The 24,391-nt window shown below is 44.0% G+C and overlaps 1 protein-coding gene across 1 annotated transcript; it reads right to left on the bottom strand.

The window, feature by feature from the left end:
• Positions 1-1,027: 1,027 nt before the first annotated feature.
• On the bottom strand, positions 1,028-23,233 carry ntrk1 (neurotrophic tyrosine kinase, receptor, type 1). Its single transcript, XM_020106640.2, has 17 exons — positions 22,831-23,233; positions 18,849-18,923; positions 18,101-18,172; positions 15,170-15,238; positions 14,185-14,339; positions 13,431-13,573; positions 12,649-12,787; positions 10,488-10,820; positions 9,971-9,988; positions 9,802-9,860; positions 9,592-9,694; positions 7,909-8,064; positions 7,611-7,741; positions 6,784-6,956; positions 4,038-4,278; positions 3,575-3,733; positions 1,028-1,339 (listed from the first exon to the last, which is right to left on the bottom strand). The coding sequence occupies exons 1-17, from the start codon at positions 23,025-23,027 to the stop codon at positions 1,154-1,156; spliced, it is 2,409 nt and encodes an 802-aa protein (XP_019962199.1). The 5' UTR covers positions 23,028-23,233; the 3' UTR covers positions 1,028-1,153.
• Positions 23,234-24,391: the final 1,158 nt, after the last annotated feature.

The raw sequence follows: 24,391 nt of genomic DNA, 5'->3' as shown, positions 1-24,391 counted from the left end.
ACGATAATGACGGATTGACTGATGGGAGGGGATGTTACTTCCCCGCAGGCTGCAGCCATTTTTTTTTTTTTTAAATCAAGTTTTATTTTATTTTTCAAGGGGATATACAAAGTGCTGGATACATGACGATAGATATATATATTTTTTTTTTAAAGATATATAGTATTTACACGTAAAAGGCATCACAACGGTTTGTACACCACATTTCTTTTTTTCTTCCCCCCTCCATGGAAGCAGTCGGAGCTCCAGTCTCTGTTTCAGTGCCATCTGTCCCTCTGCTCCTGGAGTTTCACCCTGATCCATCTGTCCCCTCTCAGTGCATCACCTCCCAGACAGTTCGTGTTGGTTCTGAATTTCACCGCAGCGCTTTGATTCTTCTTCTTTTTTTTTTTTTTTAACCCTTCTCAGTTTAACATTTGTCCAAAAAGCTCCACTCCTGCGTCAAACTTCACTTTTCTTAGTTTTCTGTATCATATTCGACATCAGTACATGTAAACACAGTAGTTAAGATATATATATATATATATATATATAATATACCAGGAAACACTTTCACTGATAATATACATTTCGTTCTTGCTTTTGAAAAATATTCAATATGATCTGACACGTGAAAAACAAACGAGCTTTCAAAGGTTCTGATTGTACAACTTGGCCGTATATACATTTACTGAAAGCCTTTAAATCACCTCCCATATCAAAACTTGTCCAAAATCAGTGACTCTACTGTACAAATGACTGTCGGCTGACTCCTGCGTGAACTTCCTTCCTTTTGCAATCATCTGTTTTGAGTTGCACAAAGAGGCCTAGAGCCTTCTAGCATCATCATATACTGTAACTTCAACAACTTATAGCCATGCACGTCCCTCCGTCAGGCTCCAAACCTGAACATCCAAGCAGTGTGGTAAACATTTGACAGGTTTCCAGAGGACGACAGGCGGCACGCTGTTTGTCCCGTCCGTCGAGCATCGAGGCTGGAAAAAGCAGCAACTGGGGGAAAACTGGGGAATAATCTTCCTACTGGTCTTTTAATGGATAAATGAGAAAGTCGACTTTTACGGAACAAAAAGGAAAGACGTTTTTAAGTCTCAAATCAAAACTCCAACCTCCCAATCCTCCGATTCCTTCTCCCTGGTTTCTCCTCGGTCACTTTTTATCCCAGGATATCCAGGTACACCGGCGGGTTCTTGACCAGAGCCAGCAGCCGGCTGTGGATGTCCTTGATGACCATCCTCTGCTGGGGCTCTCGCTGCCAGCAGCCCTGCATCAGCAGGTACACCTCCTTGGGGCAGGTGCGGGGCCTCTCCAGCTCCCGTCCCTGTGTGATGCACTCGATGGCCTGTTGGGGATGGAAATTTAAAAATCATTTGAATCTGAAAGGACATAGTGGGTATCAAAATAAAGCTTTCTGAGTCAGTTCACTAAAAATTGATTAAAGCCTGATCAACACTGGATATCTGGATGTTCATTTCAGATTCCGATCATAGTCTATTGCTTTACAGTGTATTACATTTTTTGGTGCATTGCATTGTGGGAGGATGGCACACAGACTTCTATGAAATACTTTATTCTTTTTAGATTACGAGCTTTTTTTTATTGATAGCAAAGATAAAGCATGACAGTGAGAGACGAGGAGACGTGTAGGGCCACAATCGGGTGAGCCTGAAGTCTTCTGTGGCGCCCACAAGTTCGACGGTCCTTTGCTTTGTGTCGTCCCCTCTTTCAAACCTGATCCATAATTAAAGGACAGGCTGAGATTTACTTTATTCTGTCACTTCTCTAATGTGATTTTAAAGTGCTCTTTCAAATCTGTGAATCACATAAATACACCACAAAGGAGGAAAACTTTTTGAATCGCCAAAGTCTCTCCTGCACGGCGCAAAAAAGATTCTGCAGATACGCGTCTATTAGCCGAGACCTCGGGGACAAATGAGCAAATCCGAATTATGAATAACCTCCAGCTCCGACACTAATGGCTGCAATGATTGAGTTCACACGCTCTTCTAGCTCAGTGAATAAATCACTGTCGAGGATGAGAGGGAGGATTTTCTGACTCAGTCTCGTCCTCATTTTTAACCTTGGCCTGATCCAATGAGCACAAGAGGCCTGTGTCAGCGCCGCGCCGTTGCTCAGTCTCGCAGCTGAGCAGAGACACTCGTAACGTCCGCCCCAAAATGGCCGCCGTCTCCACAGCGTCAGTATGTCAGGGTGATTTATCTACGCCACAGCGTGTTTGGGCAACATGATAATTTCACCTGTCCCTCATTGGCCGAGACAGATTGGGTTAACGAGGTTACAGCTCATTGGCCCTGGGTAAAAATGAAAACCAATGAGATTAGAATCGAGTGCAGGGGAAAAGTGATCCACTCGTCTCTTGAAAGGAGAGAGGGTTCGGTGCTGTAATAGCATCGCTGTGGTTGCAATGGAGTCCCACTTCTTGGTGCTTGAGCTGAAAAGGCTAGACTGCACTGGCCTTAATTACTATGAACCTATTGATTCGTTTAAGAGCGCAGGGCGGCGTAAAACTTCAGCAACACATGCTCCGAAGCGTCCACAATGAAAATGCGAGAGGCAGCGGAGACGGTATTCAGGAAACTGTGCTATTAAAGTATTAAACGTAAAAGTAATTTACAGAAATCACATCTATATGAATAATGTGCAGCTTCTTACTGCTGTATTTGTTTTGAGGAGAAGCTGATTGTCTCCGCCAAGGACATCACGACTTCAGCTGCTGGCTGCGTTACGTAAAAACACTTCAGATGAAGAACTTAAACCTGCCAGTGTTATACTCGACCTGCATCAGCAACTTCACACTAACTCACCTTCACACTGGGTTGCAATGATTGGGAGGGGCTCTGTCTGTGTGTGTGTGTGTGTGTGAGAGAGAGAGAGAGAGAGAGAGAGAGCCAGTGGGTGCTGAGTGATTGCAGGTGTGTGTGAACGTGGGTTCTTCAGTCACATGCAGCAAACACGTCCCTGTCATCCTCCTGTGCAGGTCTGGTGCATATGCAGGATTCACGGGGATCTGATGTTGTGCTGTGCTGCATGCAAGCCTCGTCAGTGTCGGAAGAAACAAGAAACTGAAGAAGAAGAAAAGGCCAACTGCTGCGGAGCTGACCTTTGGCCTCAGACAGCTCTTCCCCTCCCCTCCATGGTGAGTAGGATATTAACTGTCCCCTTTTTAGAATTAGGTTACCTCCACTAGTAGCATGAAATAGTAAACTTAAGATTTAAACTATCCTGTCTTGACACAGATGAATCAGATTTGTACTAAATCAAACTCCCTGTGTTTTGAACGACACAGACAAGATTTCATTTGTCTTCAACTACAAGGACGAGAGAGAAAAACACTTTCTGGTTTGTCACATGGAGGCTGGAGGCTGGAGGCTGGCCCGACCTCCCTGTGGTCGTATGCCTCCACCACCCAGTGCAGTTTCTTTCACTGTGACCTTTGACCACTGAACTAATCAGATGAGTCCAAGTGAATGTTTTGCAAAGCCAACAAGATCGAATCGATCACGGCCCAATGACCGTTAATCCCTTGGTTGCTGAACAACTCTCCCCCCTGACCCACCTCGCTGTTGGACAGCTGGTACCAGGGCTGTTTGCCGTAGGTGAAGATCTCCCAGAGGACGACGCCGAAGCTCCAGATGTCGCTCTCCGTGGTGAACTTCCTGTACATGATGCTCTCCGGGGGCATCCAGCGGATCGGCAGCATGGTGCGTCCACCCACCTGAGCAGGAGGACGAGGCACAAACTCTTCAGCCAGTTAGAAATGAATTTGGAAGAGAGTGTCAAGAACTTTCTCCTCATTTTAGAAAAGGAAAAAGCCTGAAATGTATATAGTATAGTATAGAGCCCTGATCTTTGTGCTTGAGAATTCAGGCCCTTTCTTTTCTAGAAGGGAAAGTTTCTTGTGAGCCTTCGAATAACTCACCATAGATTGATTTCAAATAACATTTGATTGGTTTCCATGTCAGAAGCAAAGAAGAAAATAAACACAAACCCCCCGGTCTCATTATTTTCTGGCCTCTTACCCTGTAGTAGTCCGTGCTGTAGATGTCTCGTGACATTCCGAAGTCTCCGATTTTGACCACCAGGCCCTCTCCCACCAGACAGTTGCGGGTGGCCAGGTCACGGTGGACGAAGTGTAGCGACGCCAGGTAGACCATGCCCGAGGCGATCTGAGCGGCGATCTGCAGCATCTGAGGCAGAGTGAGCTGACCCAGCGGGGGCATCTTGGTCTCCTCCAGGATACGAGCGTCCGGGCCGTGAGCTCTACAGACACGTGAGACACACGAAGGTAACGATATCTCTGTTTTATTAAAAAGAACACGTGAGACGAGGTGAAAATTAGTTAATGTGTGCTAAGTTAATATAACAAGCTAAAGTACTTTATTCAAAAAGTATTTTTAAAGTGTTAAAAATAAAATGACTGTGACTAAGTTAAGTTTATATCATTAGATTGTTAATATTATTTTTCATCCGGAGTGAATTGCTTTTTATTTATTCCATGAATATCTGAATTCCTGACCTGTGTGAATTATTAAATGGGTGAAATGTGTTTGCACGTGTAAAGAACGGAACACGCTGGCTTCTGCTGCTCTCCTCTGTTTCTGTCGGCGCTTTCAGATTAATCAAACACCAGGATTGGTTTCTCAGTATGTTGGTAACTATGGCATCAACCTTGGGTGACCTGCAGGACAATGAACTCAGCGATGTTCAATCTGCAGATTGAGCTCCGAGAGCTCTTGAGAGCGTTGCAGACGTGGTCAACATGACCGTACCATAATAAAGCCATTTAACAATGACGCCTAATAGAAAACATAAGGCTTGCAATACGCCTACAATTGATTTGCAATAATGCAATTCGGGGATGCAGAGCACATTGACTCTCAGTTGTTCTTGTGGATCATAAACACCCACTCTCACGTCCAACTCCAGCCTAAATGAGCAAATCACAGATGATGTGTCTCCATCCATCCTAATATGTCTCCTCTCCACTTTGTCCCCGCCTTACAAAGGAAGTTGTCTATACAATTACTATTAGTTTAAGAGGCAGGTGGCAGGGTGGGAAAGCAGCTGCATTGTGGGGGCCCACAGACATTTCACCCATTCTGTCTGCTGGAAATGCGATTTTCACCCATTCGCAAAGATGCATCTCAGGCAGAGTGTGTGTGTGTGTGTGAGTGTGTGTGTGTGTGTGTGAGTGTGTGTGTGTGTGTGAGTGTGTTTTCATTCCCAATCTGCCTCCTGTGGAGAAAACCTGGCAGCCAGCATCCACTGCGTCTGCTCTGATCGTTCTGTCAGATGGTTTCCCAGGTGCATAGTGAGCTCTAATAGGTCAACATCGTCTCAGCCTCCCCAGAGGTTTCTAAACTTAGATGTTTTCAAATTACTCTTTAAACGATTGAATAGACGCGTTTCAAACTTCCTCTGTCACCACATCGCACGACAATTCAAGTGCCGCAATGAGCTGATTTGCCACATGAACCCTTCAGGAGACGACAAATTAGTCCGAGCAAATTTCTTCAATTTCTCCTTGAGTGCTGGATCTGGTTATTTACTGTGTTCATTAGTATTCAAATAAAATCCTGCTACAGTAGAAATTCACTCTGTTTGCTATTATGACGTGAGGACATCTGGTAAATTATAGATCTACTTTGTGAAACCCAAATTGGAAAGCTGCCTATGAAGGTTTTTTTATCAATTCATCAAAGCAAGTTTTTCTTCCGCACAATTCACGTCAGCCTCTCTCTCTGTATCAGAGGGTGATATTAATTCTAAGGGAAAGAAAAAGATGGAGTAAATTTCATTACTCTTTCCAGGACGTTTTATTTTCACCCGAGTCTGTTTGTTTGTTGTGCAGTATAATACAAAACGTATCATGCCCCATTTTACGACAAATATAGTTTAAATTATTAGACCATTATTTATTTTACATGTCTACTATAGGAAGTAGACATGTCACATATCCAGGGGATTTCAACCACTGATAATAATCCCCAGATAATTTAAACACAGGGAGTAAAGACAAAAAACCCAACGTGTCCGCGTCCTCACCATTAAACACTGAGAATCTACGGTTCTTCTGAGTGACCACTGGAACCACGCAGTCCGCTGAGGTCAACTTTGTGGGTCTGACTTTTAAGCAAACATCAGGTTCGTCTGGAAGAAGCTTTGCTGCTCAGAGCAAGTGCAGCCGTCGGTTTGATGATGAGGTTGAAATCAGACGTTTCATTTGTGAGCAAATATCACGTGGGCACACCGAGTGAAGATAATGAATGAAATATAGTGAATTAAAGTTATTATAAAATAAAAAATGTGTCCTTTCCGAATGTCCTTGCATCTGTATTATAGTGTGTTCTGTTCTGTGAAGAGGCTATTTTTAAAGTTGCCTAAATGTTTTATCAAAAATAAGAAATTGTCACAGATTGTTTTGTTAATATATTATTTTCAAGTGTTTGAGTATTACAGAGCCCTCATCGATGTTTTTAATTTCACATGTACTCGTCTGCTGTAGAGTTTAGTTTTTGCTGCTTTGAACAGCTCAGAAAACCTCTTCAGCTTTTCATGTTTAACTGTTTCTGCTTTATTGTGATGAGGATTATAACCAAAGGCTGATATTTGAAGATATTATGAGACAACAAATTTTCAAAAGCCTCCAGCATTTCATTCAGTTTGCTAAAATCTGACATTTCCTTCAACTGCGTATGGACGGAGGACAGTTGGGGAAATTGAACTCATGACCCTCAAGTCCTCGTGTCCAGGTCCTCTACGTACCGAAGAAAGCGGTTGAGGTCTCCGTGCCTCATGTACTCGAACACCATGGCCAGCGGCTCTCCGTCCGTACAGACACCGTAGAATCGCACAATGTGCTGGTGTTGGAGCACCGTCAGCAGCTCCGCCTCCCTCTGGAAGTCCTGCCGGGTCGACTCGTTGGCGTCCTTCAGCGTCTGTGACCACATGACCACAGGATCACACATCAACACCTCCCAAATCGTTCTTGGTTGTTGGGACCAACGTAAAAAGATGGAGGAGTTTAACAGGCAAGTGTTATTCATTGAATAATAAAAGTAAACGTTACATTAATGGGACAATAAAGATTCATCGTCTTGGTTTTTTCGCTGTGGTTTGCTTTAAACTGTAACATGAGCCGGGTATTAAACCACCGACACACAGACGTCTCTCTCTGAAACCACAGGATGTTATTCTTTATACTGTACAGAAGATTTAAGTATGAGTGCCGACTACCACCTATACTTTTGGCGGTGCAGCAGCAAGAGTGCTTGAATTGTTTTAGCAGTCAACGTCATTAATAAACCCTTTGACGCACAACCTTAGTATACGTATCGGTAGTTTTTAGTACTACTTAAACATGACAGCGTCTTACTTTGAAAATTGAGGTACTGTGGTTCTTTATTTTCACACAATCTAATTTTTCCCAGGTACTTTCAGCAAAAGTCTACAGTTTGTACTGAACCCCTCCTCCGCTTGTCGGACCTCCCCACTGCCACCTGACGTGGTTTCACCAAAGCTGCCAATGCACAGATGTGATTGAAATGCATCAGCATCGATACTGCTGTTAAATTAGCGGAGAGGTGACTCACCTTGATGGCGACCAGCATCTTGTCGCTGTCAGGACTCAGGTTGGCGCACTCTGCCAGGTAGACTTTGCCGAACGCCCCTTCGCCGAGTTCCCACTTCAGCACGATGTCCTGGCGTTTAATGTGCTGGACACCTGATCATCAAATACACACAAGGTCTGAAGATCCGAGTGATGATTTGTTTGTATCATATTTGCTCCAGATTACACAACTTTAGCTACAGCCAAGAAACTTAAACTGGAAATGAAAACGAAATACCATTAATTTTTTTTTTTTTCCAGCAACAAGGAATGGGACTCACACATGTCTTTGTCCTTGATGATGCCGCAGAAGTACTGTGGATTCTCTACGAAGCTGGACAAACCGGAGTCTTCATCTGAGGAAGGTGGGCTGGTTCCAAAGTTCATGAAACGGAGCGAGACGGCCAGGTCATCCTCTGTCCCCAAAACTGACGACCCTAACGAAGCGGGGAGGGATGCAAACAAAAACAACTGATACAGATACGCTGCACCACCTAATCAGTCTCCTGCCATTTGTGATTGCAGTGGCCATCAAAAGAAATAATTCGGAGCCCATTTCTTCCCCATTTGAGGAGCCGACGCTCTCCACTACCAACTTGGTTGCACATTTGTTGGTGCCATGGTGATGGATGATGATAAGCTTCAATAATCACCATCATCAACCGTGCAGCAATCAGACCACATTGAACTGGGGGGAAAAAAAGACCATATGTGAAGCCTGAATAGTGAGCAACCCCTGACTACACTGCATATTAAATGCCAAACAAGTGTGGCCCAAATTGTAAAACCCCACTCAGCAAGGCAAACCACAGAACCCCCAGAGTCCAACACGGCGGAAAATGGAACAACAAAGAGCAAGAACGGACGCAATGGAGGGAAGGAAACAGGGAGCAGGGTCCACTTAGGCAATCAGGCCCACTTAGGCACTTTGATAGTGAGAAGGGTAAGTGTGTGTGTGTGTGTGTGTTGGGGGTGGGGGGGGGTGTCCGACTGGAGCTATATCACGTCTAGCTGTTCCTCAATCCATCTTCTTTAATGGTCCTCACCACGTGGCGATGGCCGAGGTAGGTTTGTACCGCCATTCTCATTCAGTAATTAAGGCACTTTAGCCCCGACCGGCACAGCGGCGGCCTCTGTCGAAGTTACAGCTCCTGCAGGAGATCCTGTATTAGTTAGTACTCTGTTGTGCGTTCACCTTGCGAGAGCCTGACAGAACCATCTGCGACTTTGTTCTGTCCAATGTTAGAAAATCGAAAATTGCGATGGAAACGTATAGCTCCATTAACCAAAAACTCTTTATTTCCCTAATCAAATGAGATACAGGCCAACGTGGGAGCTGGAACTGAAAGCTGCTTAGCTTAGCTTACCGTAGCTAAAAGAAACATTTAAAATTACTTTTCAAATTTAACTTCCAACAAAACCACAACTTTGTGAAAAGTCTACGCTACGTGTTTGCAAAAAGAAGCGTGAGTTTAGCTTAGTTAGGCTAACTTAGCTTAGCGAACTGGCAAAGCTAAGATAACTAGCTGTTGGCTGTAGCTTCTGTTTACATACATGAGAGACGAATATATTCTGTGCAACTGTTTCCAGAAAGTAGGTTTATTCCCCAAACTCTTCTTTAAACACGGACACATACAAACTATACTTAAATGAGGATCAAATGTGTAAAAATACACCTGTACCTGCTTTTTCCCCATACTTTTCAATGTGTTTTAAGGAGTAGTTCAAGTTTTGGGAATAATAATAATAATAATCCTACATTGTGGTTAATAAAGGATTAATATGAAAAAATGTCTAAAAGGAAAACGACCAGTTTTCTTTGCTGTGGTTTTACAGAAAGTTAAATTTGCTGCAGGTGTTTCTCTGCCAGACCAGTGACATTGTCATTTGCACAGTTAGATTGTTCTTCACATCTGAGATAACTTGTTTGAATAATTATACCAACTGTGAATATACCAACTTACTGTGAATGCCAAACTTGGAGTGCTGGCCACATTTGTTAATCACCAAAAGCATGATGAGAAGAAAAGTGCAGGCGAAAACAGCGAGACCGACAGCTACAGACACCTGTTCAAACCAACACAAGCAAATTCGTAGTTACACTCGGAGACATTATTGAAACTTTAACGTTCTTTTCTTTAACTTTCTATCGGGCTGATGAGGCCCAGACATACCACGAACACCCGACTCTCTGGGTTCTCCGTGACGTTCATGTCTGATTTGATTGTTGGATCTGAGGGACAGAAATGAGATTTGTTGAAGAAGCTGAATGAAACAAATGAGTGAAGTTTTAAGGAGACATACTGAGATGGTTAGAAGAATGAAAATCAATCAGACACTTACTTGGATCCACCTCATGGACTGGCATGTGGGAAGCGAGAGCACAAACACTCGTGAACAAACAGTGAACAGATGAAACGATATAAAACTATTTAAGCTTGTAGCCTAGTCACTATTTAGCTACTCAAACATTCACACTTTTCAACATAATTTCTACTTTATTATCACCAACTATCACTTAAAATATTGCTAAATAAAGATTGATTGATGTGTTTAAGGAACGAATGATCCAATTGCAGCTGACAGGATGTTTGCAGTCATGTGCGCTCCACCAATCAGAGATGTCACTAATACACCTGAGGATTGTTGGTTGTGTAGTACTTGTCCTCGATACTGCAAATAGAACACGTTTTTCTTAAAATGCATCGTGTATCACATTGTTTCACATTCTTGCAGTTTGTGGTAAGTCTACCGTGAATGGTTAAAATATTACGGCTGATAATCAAAATCTCTTTTCAGATAATCAATCGATTAATCAGCAGAAGACTTCCTGCTGCCACAAAACAATTTTAAAATTTACCAAGAATGGAGCCCTCAGGATTGTTCGTGCCGAAGGGGTTGCTCATAAAATCCCCAATGGCAGTGGCGACATCCCTTCCCAGTTTGTTCTGCGCGATCAGAGTGTAGTTTCCGTTGTTGATGTGGGTGGGCTTGTCGAGGAAGAGACAGCCCTGTTTAACCGACCCGTCCGACGAGTCCGTGAAGAACTGGGTGTATGTGTACCTGGTCTGTTTCAGCTCTTTTTCGTTGTACAGCCAGGCGACGCTCGGCTCAGGGTTGCCGTCTACGGCAAAGGGGAAACACCAGAAATGCTGCCGCACGGCATTTTTCAGGAAGATGATTTTGACAGGAACTGTTGAGAAAGGACAGGTTTGAGAATCCGGGACATGAGAAACATTCCTGGTTTAAAAGAAGCATAAAATGGAAATAATCAAGTGCCTGTAAATACATGAGTTAACGCACTTAGTAACTTTCCACCTCAGTAAGTCAAATAATAATTACAGATGCTCAAATAAATGGACAAGTCAATAGATTGATTTTATGCTGAATGTGCATCTTGATCATATATAACATAAGTTCCCTTAGAGTTTCCATGAATCAATGTTCTCCATCTGCGCTGCAAACCTGCGCTGACCTGCTATGAATAATGAATCCTGGTCATCACTGTGCCCCCGACCACAAAAGCTACCTGGAAGCTCGGCTGGATGTGAACTTACAGGAAATGGCCTCATTCAGATCGAACGCGGGCCTCGAGTGCCGAGACCCCTCGTTGCGCTCGAGCCATTCTGCTGCTCTTAACCCATGACCCAGCCTCAGAAGAGTGCTGCGCTAAGGGGGATAGACCGAAGGCACGAGTGTCTGTACTCGCAGCTGAAAGTCTGTTACACTGAGGGAAAATTTGTTCTCTTGTCACATTTAACTAATCATCCATTAGCAACCTCCACCAGTCTTACACGAGCCATTTCGCTGCAGGGGTTAAATGAAGGGCTAGAACTATGTTTAATGAGTCTGTCAGTTGTCACACTTCATCTCGGGATTAGACAATGAACATTTGTGAAAAATAAAAGGTGACATAAAATGACACCTGACAGTTCCTGGTTGATTCAAAGTCAACCAGAACCTCTGTTTCCATTTTGGTGATGATGGATAGTGAGAAAGCAAATGCTCCAAATTCACCTTTTGAACTGAAAAAAAAAAAGACATTGTGGAAAAAGCTCTTTTCTGTGAAAGAGGAGCTCTGCCAGTACGGTGAATTAATGGCACAGGGAGCCACTCAGCAGTAAACACCCACTATTCTGGGAGATAATTAAGAGTAATTAAAGGGCTGGCGGTTAACGAGTGTCCGTTCACCAGGGGGGCTGATGTTGATAGATTAGCTACACTAACGCATTTGCAGGCTGCCAATCAGTGCGGATGAAGCGGTTTTCCGGAGTAGGAGGGAAAAGTCCATTAGCAGAGGCTCAAATCAGATATTCGCGCGGGTTATCAGGCCCATTTTCCCTGATGTTCATTATCTGTCCCTCGATGCTCGTGCATTTGGCCCCAGCTGATTGGCGCCTTCGCTCTTTTTGGCTTTATTTTCTAATGAGTGTCACTGAGCCGCTGATATACGATATTGTTTGGGCGGTATTGTCAGTAATGTAATGACTAATGCATCCGACTGCGTTTTCTGCGGAACCGCCGGCTGCTGTCATTCCTCAGTGTTCCAACTTCCACGTGCACTAATGCATCCAAACAGAGAGAACAGCAGCGAAGCCTCCCGGGTCAAGCTGCAAGTGTAATTTAGAAGAACGGCGTGTATGAGGTGGAGTTTTTTTTTTTTCTAAGAGCAAAGAGAGGTAAGTTCACTTTCCTTTGTCCTCGTCGTATCCCTGCATTAAAGGGCGAGCCATACCTGCAGCACTTCACTCATTATTTTAACTCCTTTCACCAGCTGCCAGAGTGAGTGGCAGATGACAGAGAGCTCCATTAGAAGCGTGGTGGGTACATACTCATATTTGTTGAAGGAGCATTTAGAAGAAATCTGTGCAGCGCAATTTTCTTTTCTGTGGCTGTCCGCTGTGCCTGCACAAGAAAAAATGGCCCCGGTGTGCTCTCACCATAACCTCCATTAAGCCCGACAACCGGTATTGAGCCTGTGAGCTTTCAGGAGTGCGGTTTTTATTTCGAAAGGCACTTACACTCAATGTCCAGTGTCACCATCTCCTCCCTGGGCCCAGCTCGGTTCTCTGCCTCGCAGGTGAGATTGTGCAGGTTGTCACTGGAGGAGACGTTGCTGAGTAAAAGCACCAGCTCTAACTTGGAGCCCCAGATTCTCTCCTGCAGCGGCCGACACAGAGGAGAGGGGGTTATTAATACGACCCGGTCACAGCCACGCAGCTGCCGCTGGATCACTTAGAGATGTTCAGGTAAGAGAGATGAAGTGCAGTCCAATTTACTCTAGTGTCAGATCAATAGATTACAGGAGCCAATATCACTTAAAAAAAAAACAACACCGCTGAGCTAGAGAGCTTCACACAGAAAATCTGAAAATACAAATCACAAGTTCAAGGAAATGCACACGCCGACATTTGGTGACAAGCGAAAAATAGGCTGTGAAAACCTGAATCCTTTTCAGACGGACATTTCTCCTTTATTTTCTCTCTTTCAGACGAGCAAAATGAAGTACAATATGGCCGACTTGTTCAGCGCACTGATGAGTCATGCAGGATTTCATAAGTTTTATTGCTTGTACTCTGACAGCATGGATTTCATAGAATTAGCTTGAGCTAAAAATTACGGAGCTAGACAAAGGCTTCAGAGCTTTTTAATTTCATGGCAAAAATATTCTGCATATAGAACCTATAGGATGCTCCAGTGACTTGAAATTAGTTTTCCTGTGAATCACGGTAGGACGTTATTCTTACAAATGGATTTGATTGATAATTGGATGACATGTAAATGTATCGACACCTTTCAGTACCTGGGTAAAGAAAGGAGAGTGGAGCTTGTTGGTTCGCCACCTGGCATTGGGAGTGGGACTTCCTGTCACGTGACACTCAAACGTCAGGTTGCCTCCTTCTTGAATCTTGTCCTTGTAGGAGACGATGTACACCACAGGCAAACCTGAGAGCAGCAGAGGACAGCGTGAGCGCACAGGGACGATCGAGCACCGGTCGCTAATAAGACTGAGAGAACGAGCACAGAAACCAAAAACCTCTCTCATATGTCTCCTGGCAACAAGACGTTCCTACTGTGTGTGATTAAGGCGACGACAGAGCTAATTTCTTCTCTGCATCTCACTGAACCTGCTCTTTGAAGGTATTAATACACATTATGGAGACAAGTCCTTTTCACTTTTCCTTTTCAAATCAAGCTGCGTTATTTCAAATATTCAATACCCGTGAAATGGCGCAAACTTTATAATCGAATGCTGAAATATAGGAAACGTATGTTTTGTCTCTTTTTTAAATTCACATCTACTTTTCCATCTCCATCTTTCTGTGAGCATTAACCAAAACATTTTTGTGAATTTCTCAAGAAATACGTTTAAATATCTTTATCAGGCGTCATCAGGCAATAATGATATCTGCGGAAAGAAGAAATGCACACCAAATACAGATCTGATTTTTCTGTTTACTCTTTGTATGGAGTGAACCGATGAGTAAAAAAAACACTGTGTGCATTGAAGGTGAACTGTGCAAACATGCATTACGTATAACGTAATCGTAACTCACTGCAGTTGTCTATCACCAAAGAGTTGAGGGCCACTTCCTGGTTGTCAGAGAAACAAGACAACATCTGGTTGTCCAGGTCGCCGCGGCCGTTGCGCTGCCACTCCTGCAGCCAGAAGAGATCGCAAGAGCACACGAGAGGGTTGTCCCGCAAAACCCTGGCCAAGAAAAGACAGAGGGAAAAGAGGAGTGTTTAGTTTTTATGTGTTCACTCGCTTGAAGAATTTTACCGTTAGATAGGAAACAACCTTTCGTATCTTCTAACTCGAGACACCCTGTGAATTAGCAGTTTTAACGCGTGTAGAAATATGCTGTGGCTAACATTTATTTTAATTTGCTTTTCCAACAAACAAAAAAACCAAAACTCTAAAGGAAACATTAAACCACACGTGTTAGATTCTCGAGTCTGAACCAATCTGACGCATCAGTACGGGGGAAGTTTACCACTTTTATCTGCTCATGTTGTTTGTTAGCTTGTCGTTGGCCTTATGCTGGAGGTTTGTTTCTCTGGACCTCGCATGTTGACAGGATCAGTTTGACGACCTGCAGTTTAGCAGCAGAAGTCGTAACGTATGAAACCCAGACTCCCTGAATCCTTGTTTCTGACAATATCATGCACACTGACTGTAATTGCATTTGGAGCCACAGTCTTCCCAGTAGCAATCAGGGGATGGAGTATCAAGATCCCGCCGATACACCAGCTCCTGAGTCAGCCAATCATGAGTCAGTCTCAGCTGCCAGTAATGATGTTTCACCACGTTTTAACAGCATCGAATAACTGATGAATCCAAACTCATCCCAATGATGAACAATCATCAGTGTGATAACAACAATGACCAAAATAATCTTTGAGAATTATTTATTGGGCGTGTACTTTTAGTTTTTAACCTGTGTCCCACCCACTAACATGGAGGAGGTATGATTTATTATCAGTATAAACAGAACAACGTTAAATGTCTTATATAATTATTGTTTTAAACGGACTCACAGGTTGAGCAAAGGCAGAAAATGAAACACCCTCCAGGAGACGTGCTCCAGAGAGTTTGACGCCAGGTTCCTGTGAAACACACGAAGAAAACACACATTATAAACACTTGCTTCACTACATATATATCACAACAGTATCACAAATACACAATAAGGAAACAGTACCTTGGTGAAAATAACGTTGCTTTGAGAAAAGTTTATTTTTCAGAAAAAAATCAAACTGTGCTCGGGTTTAATAAAAAGGAGCATTTAGAGTAAAAACGTTCCCTTCATAGTCGCGCTCTGCAGTTGGATCACATTGTGATTTGATTGCACTCTCTCCGAACAACGCTTACCTGCTCTCAGTGGAAAACATTAATGCATCCAAATGGCTTCTGATCAATTACCTCGGCAAGTATTTCACAACAGCCGGGAGCCGCACTCACAAACACCTCGAGCACAAGTCTCTGTGTTCGCTTCGTGTTCGGTACATTAGGTGATTAGTCTCAAACACTTCTTGGAGGACGGACAAAACTCGTCCAGGCCGACTGAAATACTACACAGAATGTTTTGTCTTTCAATGAAGGAATATGAATATTTGTATTTACAGTGCGCTGATAAAGAGACACAGAGACACCAGCAAGGTTTTCAGTCGTGCTCGGCTCCAGGGGTGGAAATGTCCGTCGGCAACAAAATCTCCAGTAGAAATTTATAGATAGATTTTCACGAACCTTCATTTTGGGTAAATATTTTGCCAGATTCCAAAACAGATATCAATTTGAAAACAACGAGCCTTTTTTTGGGGCATCAAACTAAGTTTTAAATCTTTGCCTGATGTTTGGAAACTGTTGCAGTCTCTTATTTCAAAGTTCACTTTTTCAGAGATTTCAAACATTGTCAATCTTGCCAATCGTGTGATTTTTGGATCCTGGAGACTGGAGCATTTGCTTCAGACCTATTGTTTGCTCCCTGCTGAAGAGCGGTCCAATCTCACGTCGTTCCCCAGGTTGTTTAGGATTGACAGACCGCTCCAACAACAGAGCTGAACAGAAGCTGGTGTCAGAAATAAAAATCACATTCATTTTCTGCAGACTGCTGCTGGGAGTCAGTGTGAGCAACATTTCCACACTTCTTCACTTTAGATGCTTGAAAACAAAGTAGTGTGGATTGTATAGGAACAGCTTTAAGCGTGAATCTAAAATGATATACAGCAAGCTACCATGGTAATGTTATGGTGTATGAATGCTGCATATCATTTTGTCAATCCTCTCAGGCCATGCACTCAAATATCATCACAGTGGCTCTCGAATGATCCTCAGACGGCCGAGAAGCCGGCTGTAAATAAACCTCCCTCCGAAGATGACAAGAAGCCGCACAGGGGAGCATGAACGTGGAAGCCAATACATATTCACCGTGGCAGGGCCGAGGGTTCAACTATTTGTTTTCCTTGCCCCCAAAAGTTCATGTCAGATGGGTTAGCCATCGGGGCCTATCCATTACCGGCTCGATTCCTCCCTGGGTCCACAGGGGCAGAGCGGAGCCGGGAACTGCAGCTCGCTCTCCTGGAGCCAGTCTTAAGAGCTGAATGCACTTTTATGAGACGATGGAGGAGGAGGAGGAGGATTGTGGATGAAGACGAGAGCATGAGGAAAAGCTCAGAGCTGATGCAGCCGCCGTGTTCACTGGTTGTAGTCAGTCGCTCTTAATCTCAGAAATACATCTGTCACACAGGAGCCCCCCGAACACCACCCAGCCCCCGCCTCTCCCTCCACAGTGGAATATTGATTAAGCGATAATGGACCCTTAGTGGAGTGTATTTATTATGCATCAGTTGTCGATAATCCGCCAAAGTGAGCGAGTAAAAGGTGACTGGTGGATGTCTTCTCCAATTTCTCAAGCTCGCCCCGCCAAACTCACCACCACCACCACTGCCGAGCCGTCCCCGGCCCTCAAGCCCGCTCGTCTTTCAGATAAAAACAGCGTCGGACATGTTGGAAACAATTAGTGAAACGACGAGGACAAGCCCGTGGCGATAAGGTCAGCTGCTGATGAACACACAGGTCTGAGGGATCCGGCTGATAAGTCTTTACATTGTTATTTGTTGTTGGGTCTGGATCGTGAGGACAAACTGACTGAAGACGCCGAACGTGAAGTAACAGGAAAAATAAATGGAACTCATGTTTCAATGGCCGTTGAAGATGGAGCGGGTTATTATTGGATACATATTTACTATCGCACAATGATGTACATTTCTCCTAAAGTCCATTTCTTTTCCTTATTGACAGCAGAATTAATTCACTTTAAGGCTGCGACTAAAAGATTGTTTTCACTATTGATTAATCTGCTGGTTACTGTCTCCATTGATCGATGCTCGTTTAGTCTTTTCAGCATTAAAATAATGCTCATAGTGATTTCTTCAGATTGGTTGTTTGGTCTAATAAAACTAAGATACTCTACTTTCAAATTATAAAAAAAGAAAAGGTTGTTTAGCTGTTTTATATGTTTTATGATGGTGTGACCGACTTCCTTACAGTATGCTGCAGAAGTGAAGAAAGAGAAACCCCTTTTGTCAGTGACAGCAGAATTAATCGACTGCAGTTAAAATTGACTGATGCTCATTTAGTCTTTTGAACATTCGAAGAGGTAGAAAATGCTGGTCGCTTTAATTTGTTCGTCTTCAAGATAATCCACTTACAAAGATGTAAAACTCTAAAAACATCTAAAAAAAACTTACGTTAAACAAATGCTTGTAATATTTTTAATAGCTATACACAGTTTATGCTCAAACTTGTTTTGGAAAGATGATTCAAAGTGGTTTCACTTTCTCAGCCCGTGTGACGTGTGCGGTAGTGCGGGGTTGGCCGAGCAGTGACCGACAGCGACAAACAGTCTGACTCACACGCAGGTTACAACAACAACAACACACACATGTTGTACTGACAAGGACACTTACACATACTGGAGCTTGAGGTTGTATTGGAAGGCTTTGGCTGAGATGTGCCTCAGCCTACATGACATGACCGTGCTGCAGGGGAGAGAACACAACGAAACACACTTGGTTTTAGATGATCAACATGTAATCTTGAGTTTGTGTGAGACAAATAAAAGCAGTGGTTGAACTAATATCACAATCGATTCATCTACAGTCTTTCTTTAATTTACTTTTATAGAAACTACAGAGTTTTGTTTTTCCTTCGTTCGTCTTTTTCTAAATTATTTTTTTGCTGATCAGCCGATCAATTAATGGATAAAGATTCTCAGATGACTTAGATATAAATCTAGGCAGTCACCATGGGGGGGGCATGTTGAGACACTTTGGCAGCTGTCACGTCGTCCATCTTTATATAAAGTCTATAATCTGAAGTATGAAAGCTAAGAAGATTAACCAAAGTATGACTGACATTAAGTTTTTCTTCCTTATCATCTTCACAAAAGTCTTTTTAGTGCAATGTAATTCACATTTAAAGTCGGCTGGAGGCTCAACTCATGGAGCTAATATCAGCTGAATCACTTTGCTTGTGAAAGCTGTTTATCGGTAAATCTGCGGTAATCGTCACCGTAAACTGCACGTTCACGAGAGCAGAGAGTAACGAACGATGAGGCGTATGGAAAGTCATTTGGTTTTGGAAAAGGAAAATACAGCACATCTGGAATCATGCTGAACATGTGGTGAAGGAAGGTGTGAGAGATGCACGACTTACAGGTTCTTCAGCTCTCGGTAGTTAACAAGCTCAAACTCTGTGATGTTCTCCAGGCCTGTTTGGTTTTCTATGTAACTGGGTCAGAAAATGAAAAAGGGGGAGGCAGGAGAAAAATCGGGAGAGAAAAAGAGAGAGGGGGCGTTTCAAGGTAAATTCATACATTTCGTTGTGACCTTCCACCATTTGTTGTGCAGCTATAGATGCTCACTTAAGGTCAAACTGAATGATGATGAAAACAGACATTTGAAAAAAAAAAGTAGATCCGTTTATTGAGCAAGGTTGTTGGAGATTTGTGTTTAATGTGGACGATTTCAAGTTTGCACAGATGATTAGAAAATACAGATTTACCATTTAAACACAGTTTCGTGCCCAATACCAGATGAGACCAACAAAAGATTTAAACTCAAAGTCTTGACGATGACACTCCATACCCAACAACCTGCGTCAACACTCAGCAGCTAATTAAGACCGCGAACCTATTTTGAAAGGCCTTCAGTGTGGAGAGGCACAACGGGCAAGAAAGACGATGGGAAGAAACACGTGACGTCCTGAGAGCGTGTGGGAGTCAGAACTTTACGATGAAGGAATAAAGAAGAGGATTCAAAAAAGATGTGACCCCACTGACATGTGTCCGACCTCATCCACGCAACAAACAGATAACAAAACCAGCCCAGATGTCCAGGGAGCCACAAAACCACAAGGCTCTCATCAGAACTTAATCTACCGCTCGCGTGGAAAAAATAAACGATGTCTTAAGAGATGCGGGGTGGATGAGGCTGATGGGAAATTCTTCTCAACTAATCATTTTCCACTTGAGCGAGCCGAGGATCAATTCAGCACTCAGTGCAAGGACAGGCCCGGCTCTTTTCACGAGACCAAGGATCTCGCGGCGCAAACTGTCTTGTCCACCCCATTCTCTGCCCTCCTCCACCCCGCACTCGCTCCGCTCCCTCCAGGCCTACGTACAATATTGTTGAGTTGTCCATTTAACTCAGGAGGACACTTCTTTATCAGGCTTCTCTGAAAGGATGAGATTCACTACATTCAAATATTGTGGGGTTTTGTCCACGTAGATGTTTTCCACAGAAAATCCTTGAGCATTCTCCCCCATAAAATTAAACGTTTAATCAAAAACAAATCGTGTCTTCAGGAGAGTGCCTCGAGGAAAACACAATAGAACATGAGAGAATAAGTATATGAAATATGAATGTGCATGAAGTTCATCTGATGTTAAGGTATCTTAAAAATTTGTAAATGATAAATTCGTTTAAAAAGGAGAGAATGATCTACGTGTTTCATTTTAGCACGAAGAAACATATTTTATTTATTTTTCTGATTATGTTTAATCAAACAAAGATGTCGTCTGAGTTCCACATCTCTTTTCAAAAGAAAAGCCTCTTAAGCATGCTTTTATTTTGGAATATCAGCAGATGATGGAGCATTGCACCTCTATCGTATTTAACACCTTTTTATTCTTCTAAAAAAAAACCTGGCAACTACATTACCCATAATCCAACTCCACCGCAGACAGCTACTAATGTAGTCCTGGTTTGATGGATGGATAGATAGAGAGACAGACGGATGGATAGATATCTCTCTCTCTCTCTCTTCTTTTCCAGTGTGTAGACCAGACGCCATTATAAATACCTGCAGTAATTCCTACATGATGAAAAACACTTTGAGCCTGAGTCATTGTTTCAAGCTTCCACTTCTCTGTTTGTCAGCTGCAACACACAACCCTTTTTATTCATGTCTGATGGACCCACACGGCAATAATGTGATTACAGGGCAGGTGGGCCCAGGATCACCCATCGCCCTGACTTATTGGATTGAGCCAAGTGGGTTATATATCATCTATTGTTCCTGGGTGGGGGCATTGACTGGCAATTCACAAAATTGAATTCATAACTCGGCGCATGATGAATTTCGGCCCCTGTTCCGCAGTTAATGGCCCCTAGTTTGTTTCCCAGCGTGGGCTGTATTCCCTCGCAGCGCCAATACGGCAGCGAGTGTTGTTGTTGTTTGCCGGCGTGACGAGCGCGGCAGTAAATGGAAGCGGAGAAAGACTCGCTCACTTATTGACTGAATGGTTGAGTGAGAATGTCAAGCTTCACCCTGAGCTCTGCGAAGCACGCTTTAACTGCAGGTACAAGGAAACACCTCTGAGGTAAGAGCGAGGGAAGAGGAGAGAGGCGGAGGGGAAGAGGAGGAGAGGGGGGTATAGGTGAATAGTGGCAGAGAGCAGTGGAAAATTTACTTGCTCCACCGAAATAGCATTTCACAAATGCAGCTCCTTCTTAACAAGTGCTAATTGCTCAGATCCGGGAACAGGAACAAAGGCAGAACAGCGTGGTGGTGCAGAGAGTGACATTTAGTTTTCCGTGTTGGAGCTGATGGTGGGTTGCATAATAATACAGCAGCCCTCTTTAAATCACAGGTGGTCACTTTTCTACTTCGTCTTTTCCTCCCGAAGTTTCAAAAAGCCAATGTCAAATAACAGTCATCTGCAGCTGAGAGAGAGAGAGAGAGAGAGAGAAGTCTCAGTTTATCTCGGCTGCGACTTGGAAACATCAAGATATTCTCCTCTAAAAGTCGTCTTTTCCAAATTTCAACCAGCAAAAAGAACATAATTAAGGTCAGGACAACCTCGGTGGTGCAGGCAGGTCAGCGGGTCCTTCATCGGGGATGAAATTTACATTTGAGCCTCAAAAATTTGAGAAACACTTGGATCTCAGGTTGTCATCTTGTCCTCAAACATGCACCAGAGGTTTGTAGTTTACGTAAGACTTTACCACAACGAGCATCATCTTCGCTTCTAGAGATTTACAATGACACAGTTTGTGGAACAGGATAATAACTTTGTGTTGAAGGACTCCAGATGATTCCTGATCAAACCACAGACAAACTCATTCCTAGTGAAACAGTTGATTTATTCAGTAACTGATGATTTAGAGACAAACAGTTTTAAATGCTTCAAAGAGCAGATCTACGATTCTAACTCAAGCCACTGGGTTTACGGAGCCACATCTGGATGATAACTTCATTTTGTCAGACAGAAAACAGACCATTGTGATTTCTACATCTCACTGGAACCCAAACCTGCTGTTACGCATTTTGACCTGTTTCCACAAAAACACGGAGCTGAACTCTGCAACATGTGAGCAGATAAACCTGTAACTCTAAACCTGCTGCGTGGGTTGGTTTGCAGGGTTTCCCATCGCAGTGCAAGATCGGCAGTTGCTGAATGTTAAGATCCGCTCCTGTCAATTTATTCCAGTTTTTGACAGCGCAGATCCATAATTGATTTCCAGTAACCGAGATGACTAAATTACTGCCGAGCTAATCCATCTCTGCCAGCAGTAGATTTACTTTACGCCGAGCTGCACTTGGTTTCGACTGAGGCTGAGAAGAAGAAGTGTGTAGGATATGAAAACAGAGCTGAATCTAACAGATGATGAGAAATAAACAAAGCCAGATTTTTGTCCGATACTTTGCAGTTCAACATTTCTGAGGACATCTCGAGGACAACTGGACAAATACCCTGCGCTGGCCTCAGACCATGTGACATATCTGCGCTCCAGTGTGCTGAGAAGCACTTGTTGTTCTGAGTTGAAGCGGTGGAAGGCAACTTTGTGTGAGGGAAAGAGGATGAAGTCAATGCAACTGCTCCACCTTCATCCAGAAATCCTGTCCGGTGATGAAGAGCCATTTAAAACCCGCTCTACATAAAAATCTTCTCCTGAACGATTGTTTAAAATGATCTCTGACTTGTTTTCCTTCTCTGAAACTTTAGATCAGCTGTGAAGACTTACACACGCTCCATCAAAACTAAAACTCTGGCACAGAGACTTTAATCCTCTCCAGCCCCATAGTGACAATCAAGCTTGATAAACCAACAACAACAAGACGTGTGAGTGCTTCCATCAGAACAAAAAAGCTCATTCAGGGGAACATGCAGAGCAGGTGACGCGTCGTTACTCACATCTCCGTCACGTTCTCGCTCTCCTTCTCTGCCAGGATCGGGACGCTGGTGATGCCATCAGATTCCAGGCACTGCAGCATAGCGAAAGAGCACCGGCAAGCCGACGGACACCCTCCTGAGGCGGGCACAGGGGCTAAGCTGAGCAGTGCCAGCACCAGGGGCAGGAGAGGTGCCAGGGCCCGGGGTGCCACAGCCATGCTCAAAAAGAGGATCTTCTCAGCACCAAGCGGAGAGGTGGTGGTTGGCAGCTGCAGTTGGAGTTAAGTGTCTGTGTGGTTCACTTAATGAAGAGTGGGAGAAGAGAGGAGCTTTCACACTCTCCTCGCGTGGCTCCCTGGCAGGGCTGAGATCCCAGCTGGTCAGGGTCTGGTACTGAGCCACAGCTGTACTGAGCAGCAGGAGGGGCAGGCAGGCAAGGGGCCTCTGGGGACATGGTGGTGGTGGTGGTGGTGGTGGTGGGCTGCAGCCTCTCTCTTTCTCCCTCTCTCTTCCTCTCCTCCACGATGAAGGGAGGGGCCAGATACCGAGGGGCCAGAGTCACCAGACACCTCAGAAAGCGAGGGGGGGGGGGGGGAGTGAGTTGATGATGATGATGATGAGGGGAGGAGGAGGAGGAGATGGTGATACGGTGATGGAGATCTCATCTGTCCCTCCAGGGCGAGAGGTCTGGTGTCCCGCCAGCAGCTCGAGGTGCAAGCGGAGCCAAGAAGTCACGCGTGAAGCACTGAGCTCAACACACTTTAAACTACTGGAGCGACACCGTGGGACGGATGGACGGACGGATGGAGCGCTCTGTCCGTGGAGGATTGATTATTGGAAGGTCATGATTGTTGAGACTTAGGGGGTCAGTGATGAATTTAATGGCTGTGGAAAATCACTATCTGCGATAAGCGATTGTTCACCAGCGTGAACTCCAGAGCAGGTTTTCACGGTCGGGGAAAAAGGAAATGGAAGCAGTGCAGGTCTCTGAGTTTGTTGTTTTTCATAACCGGAACATACACAGTGTTGTTCCGCCCACAGTTGGGAGGAGACACACCATGTCCACAAGATTTACACCACAATCAGCACATCGAGTCTTATTTTTTTAAAGCATCAAATAACTAATGAAACCAAACTTGGTGGAACATTTGAACAGACACCAGTGTGATTGAAAACCTACACTGCAGCCAGCCACCAGGGGGCGATCAATGCTATTTGGCTTCAGTTCTTTCAGAGCTATCACGTCGTCCATCTTTAAAAACAGACTGTGGTTTTATACAGTACGATGCTGCAAATAATGATTCATGTCGTCATCTGATGGAAACGTCTCGGTTCGGTCGGTTCTTTGGAAAAATGGATTTTGAATTTCCTCACCCTTTGACCTCCGCTGTGGAGGCCGCTCCTCAAATGAACCGACCACTGGACACGGACAGATTCACATCCACTCATCCTGAAATCTAATGAAACACCATAAGTACCGGACTGTGGGACGTTGCCTCAGCATATGAATCATCGCTCCCACTTGTCCACACCCGTGTCAGCATCAATTACAGAAACATGAAATTAAATCTTAATCTTTCTC

This window comes from Paralichthys olivaceus, chromosome 13 (assembly GCF_024713975.1).
Source record: "Paralichthys olivaceus isolate ysfri-2021 chromosome 13, ASM2471397v2, whole genome shotgun sequence".
NCBI lineage: Eukaryota > Metazoa > Chordata > Actinopteri > Pleuronectiformes > Paralichthyidae > Paralichthys > Paralichthys olivaceus.
The sequence above is the reverse complement of the archived record's forward strand: the minus strand, read 5'-3'. Positions and strand labels throughout refer to the sequence as shown.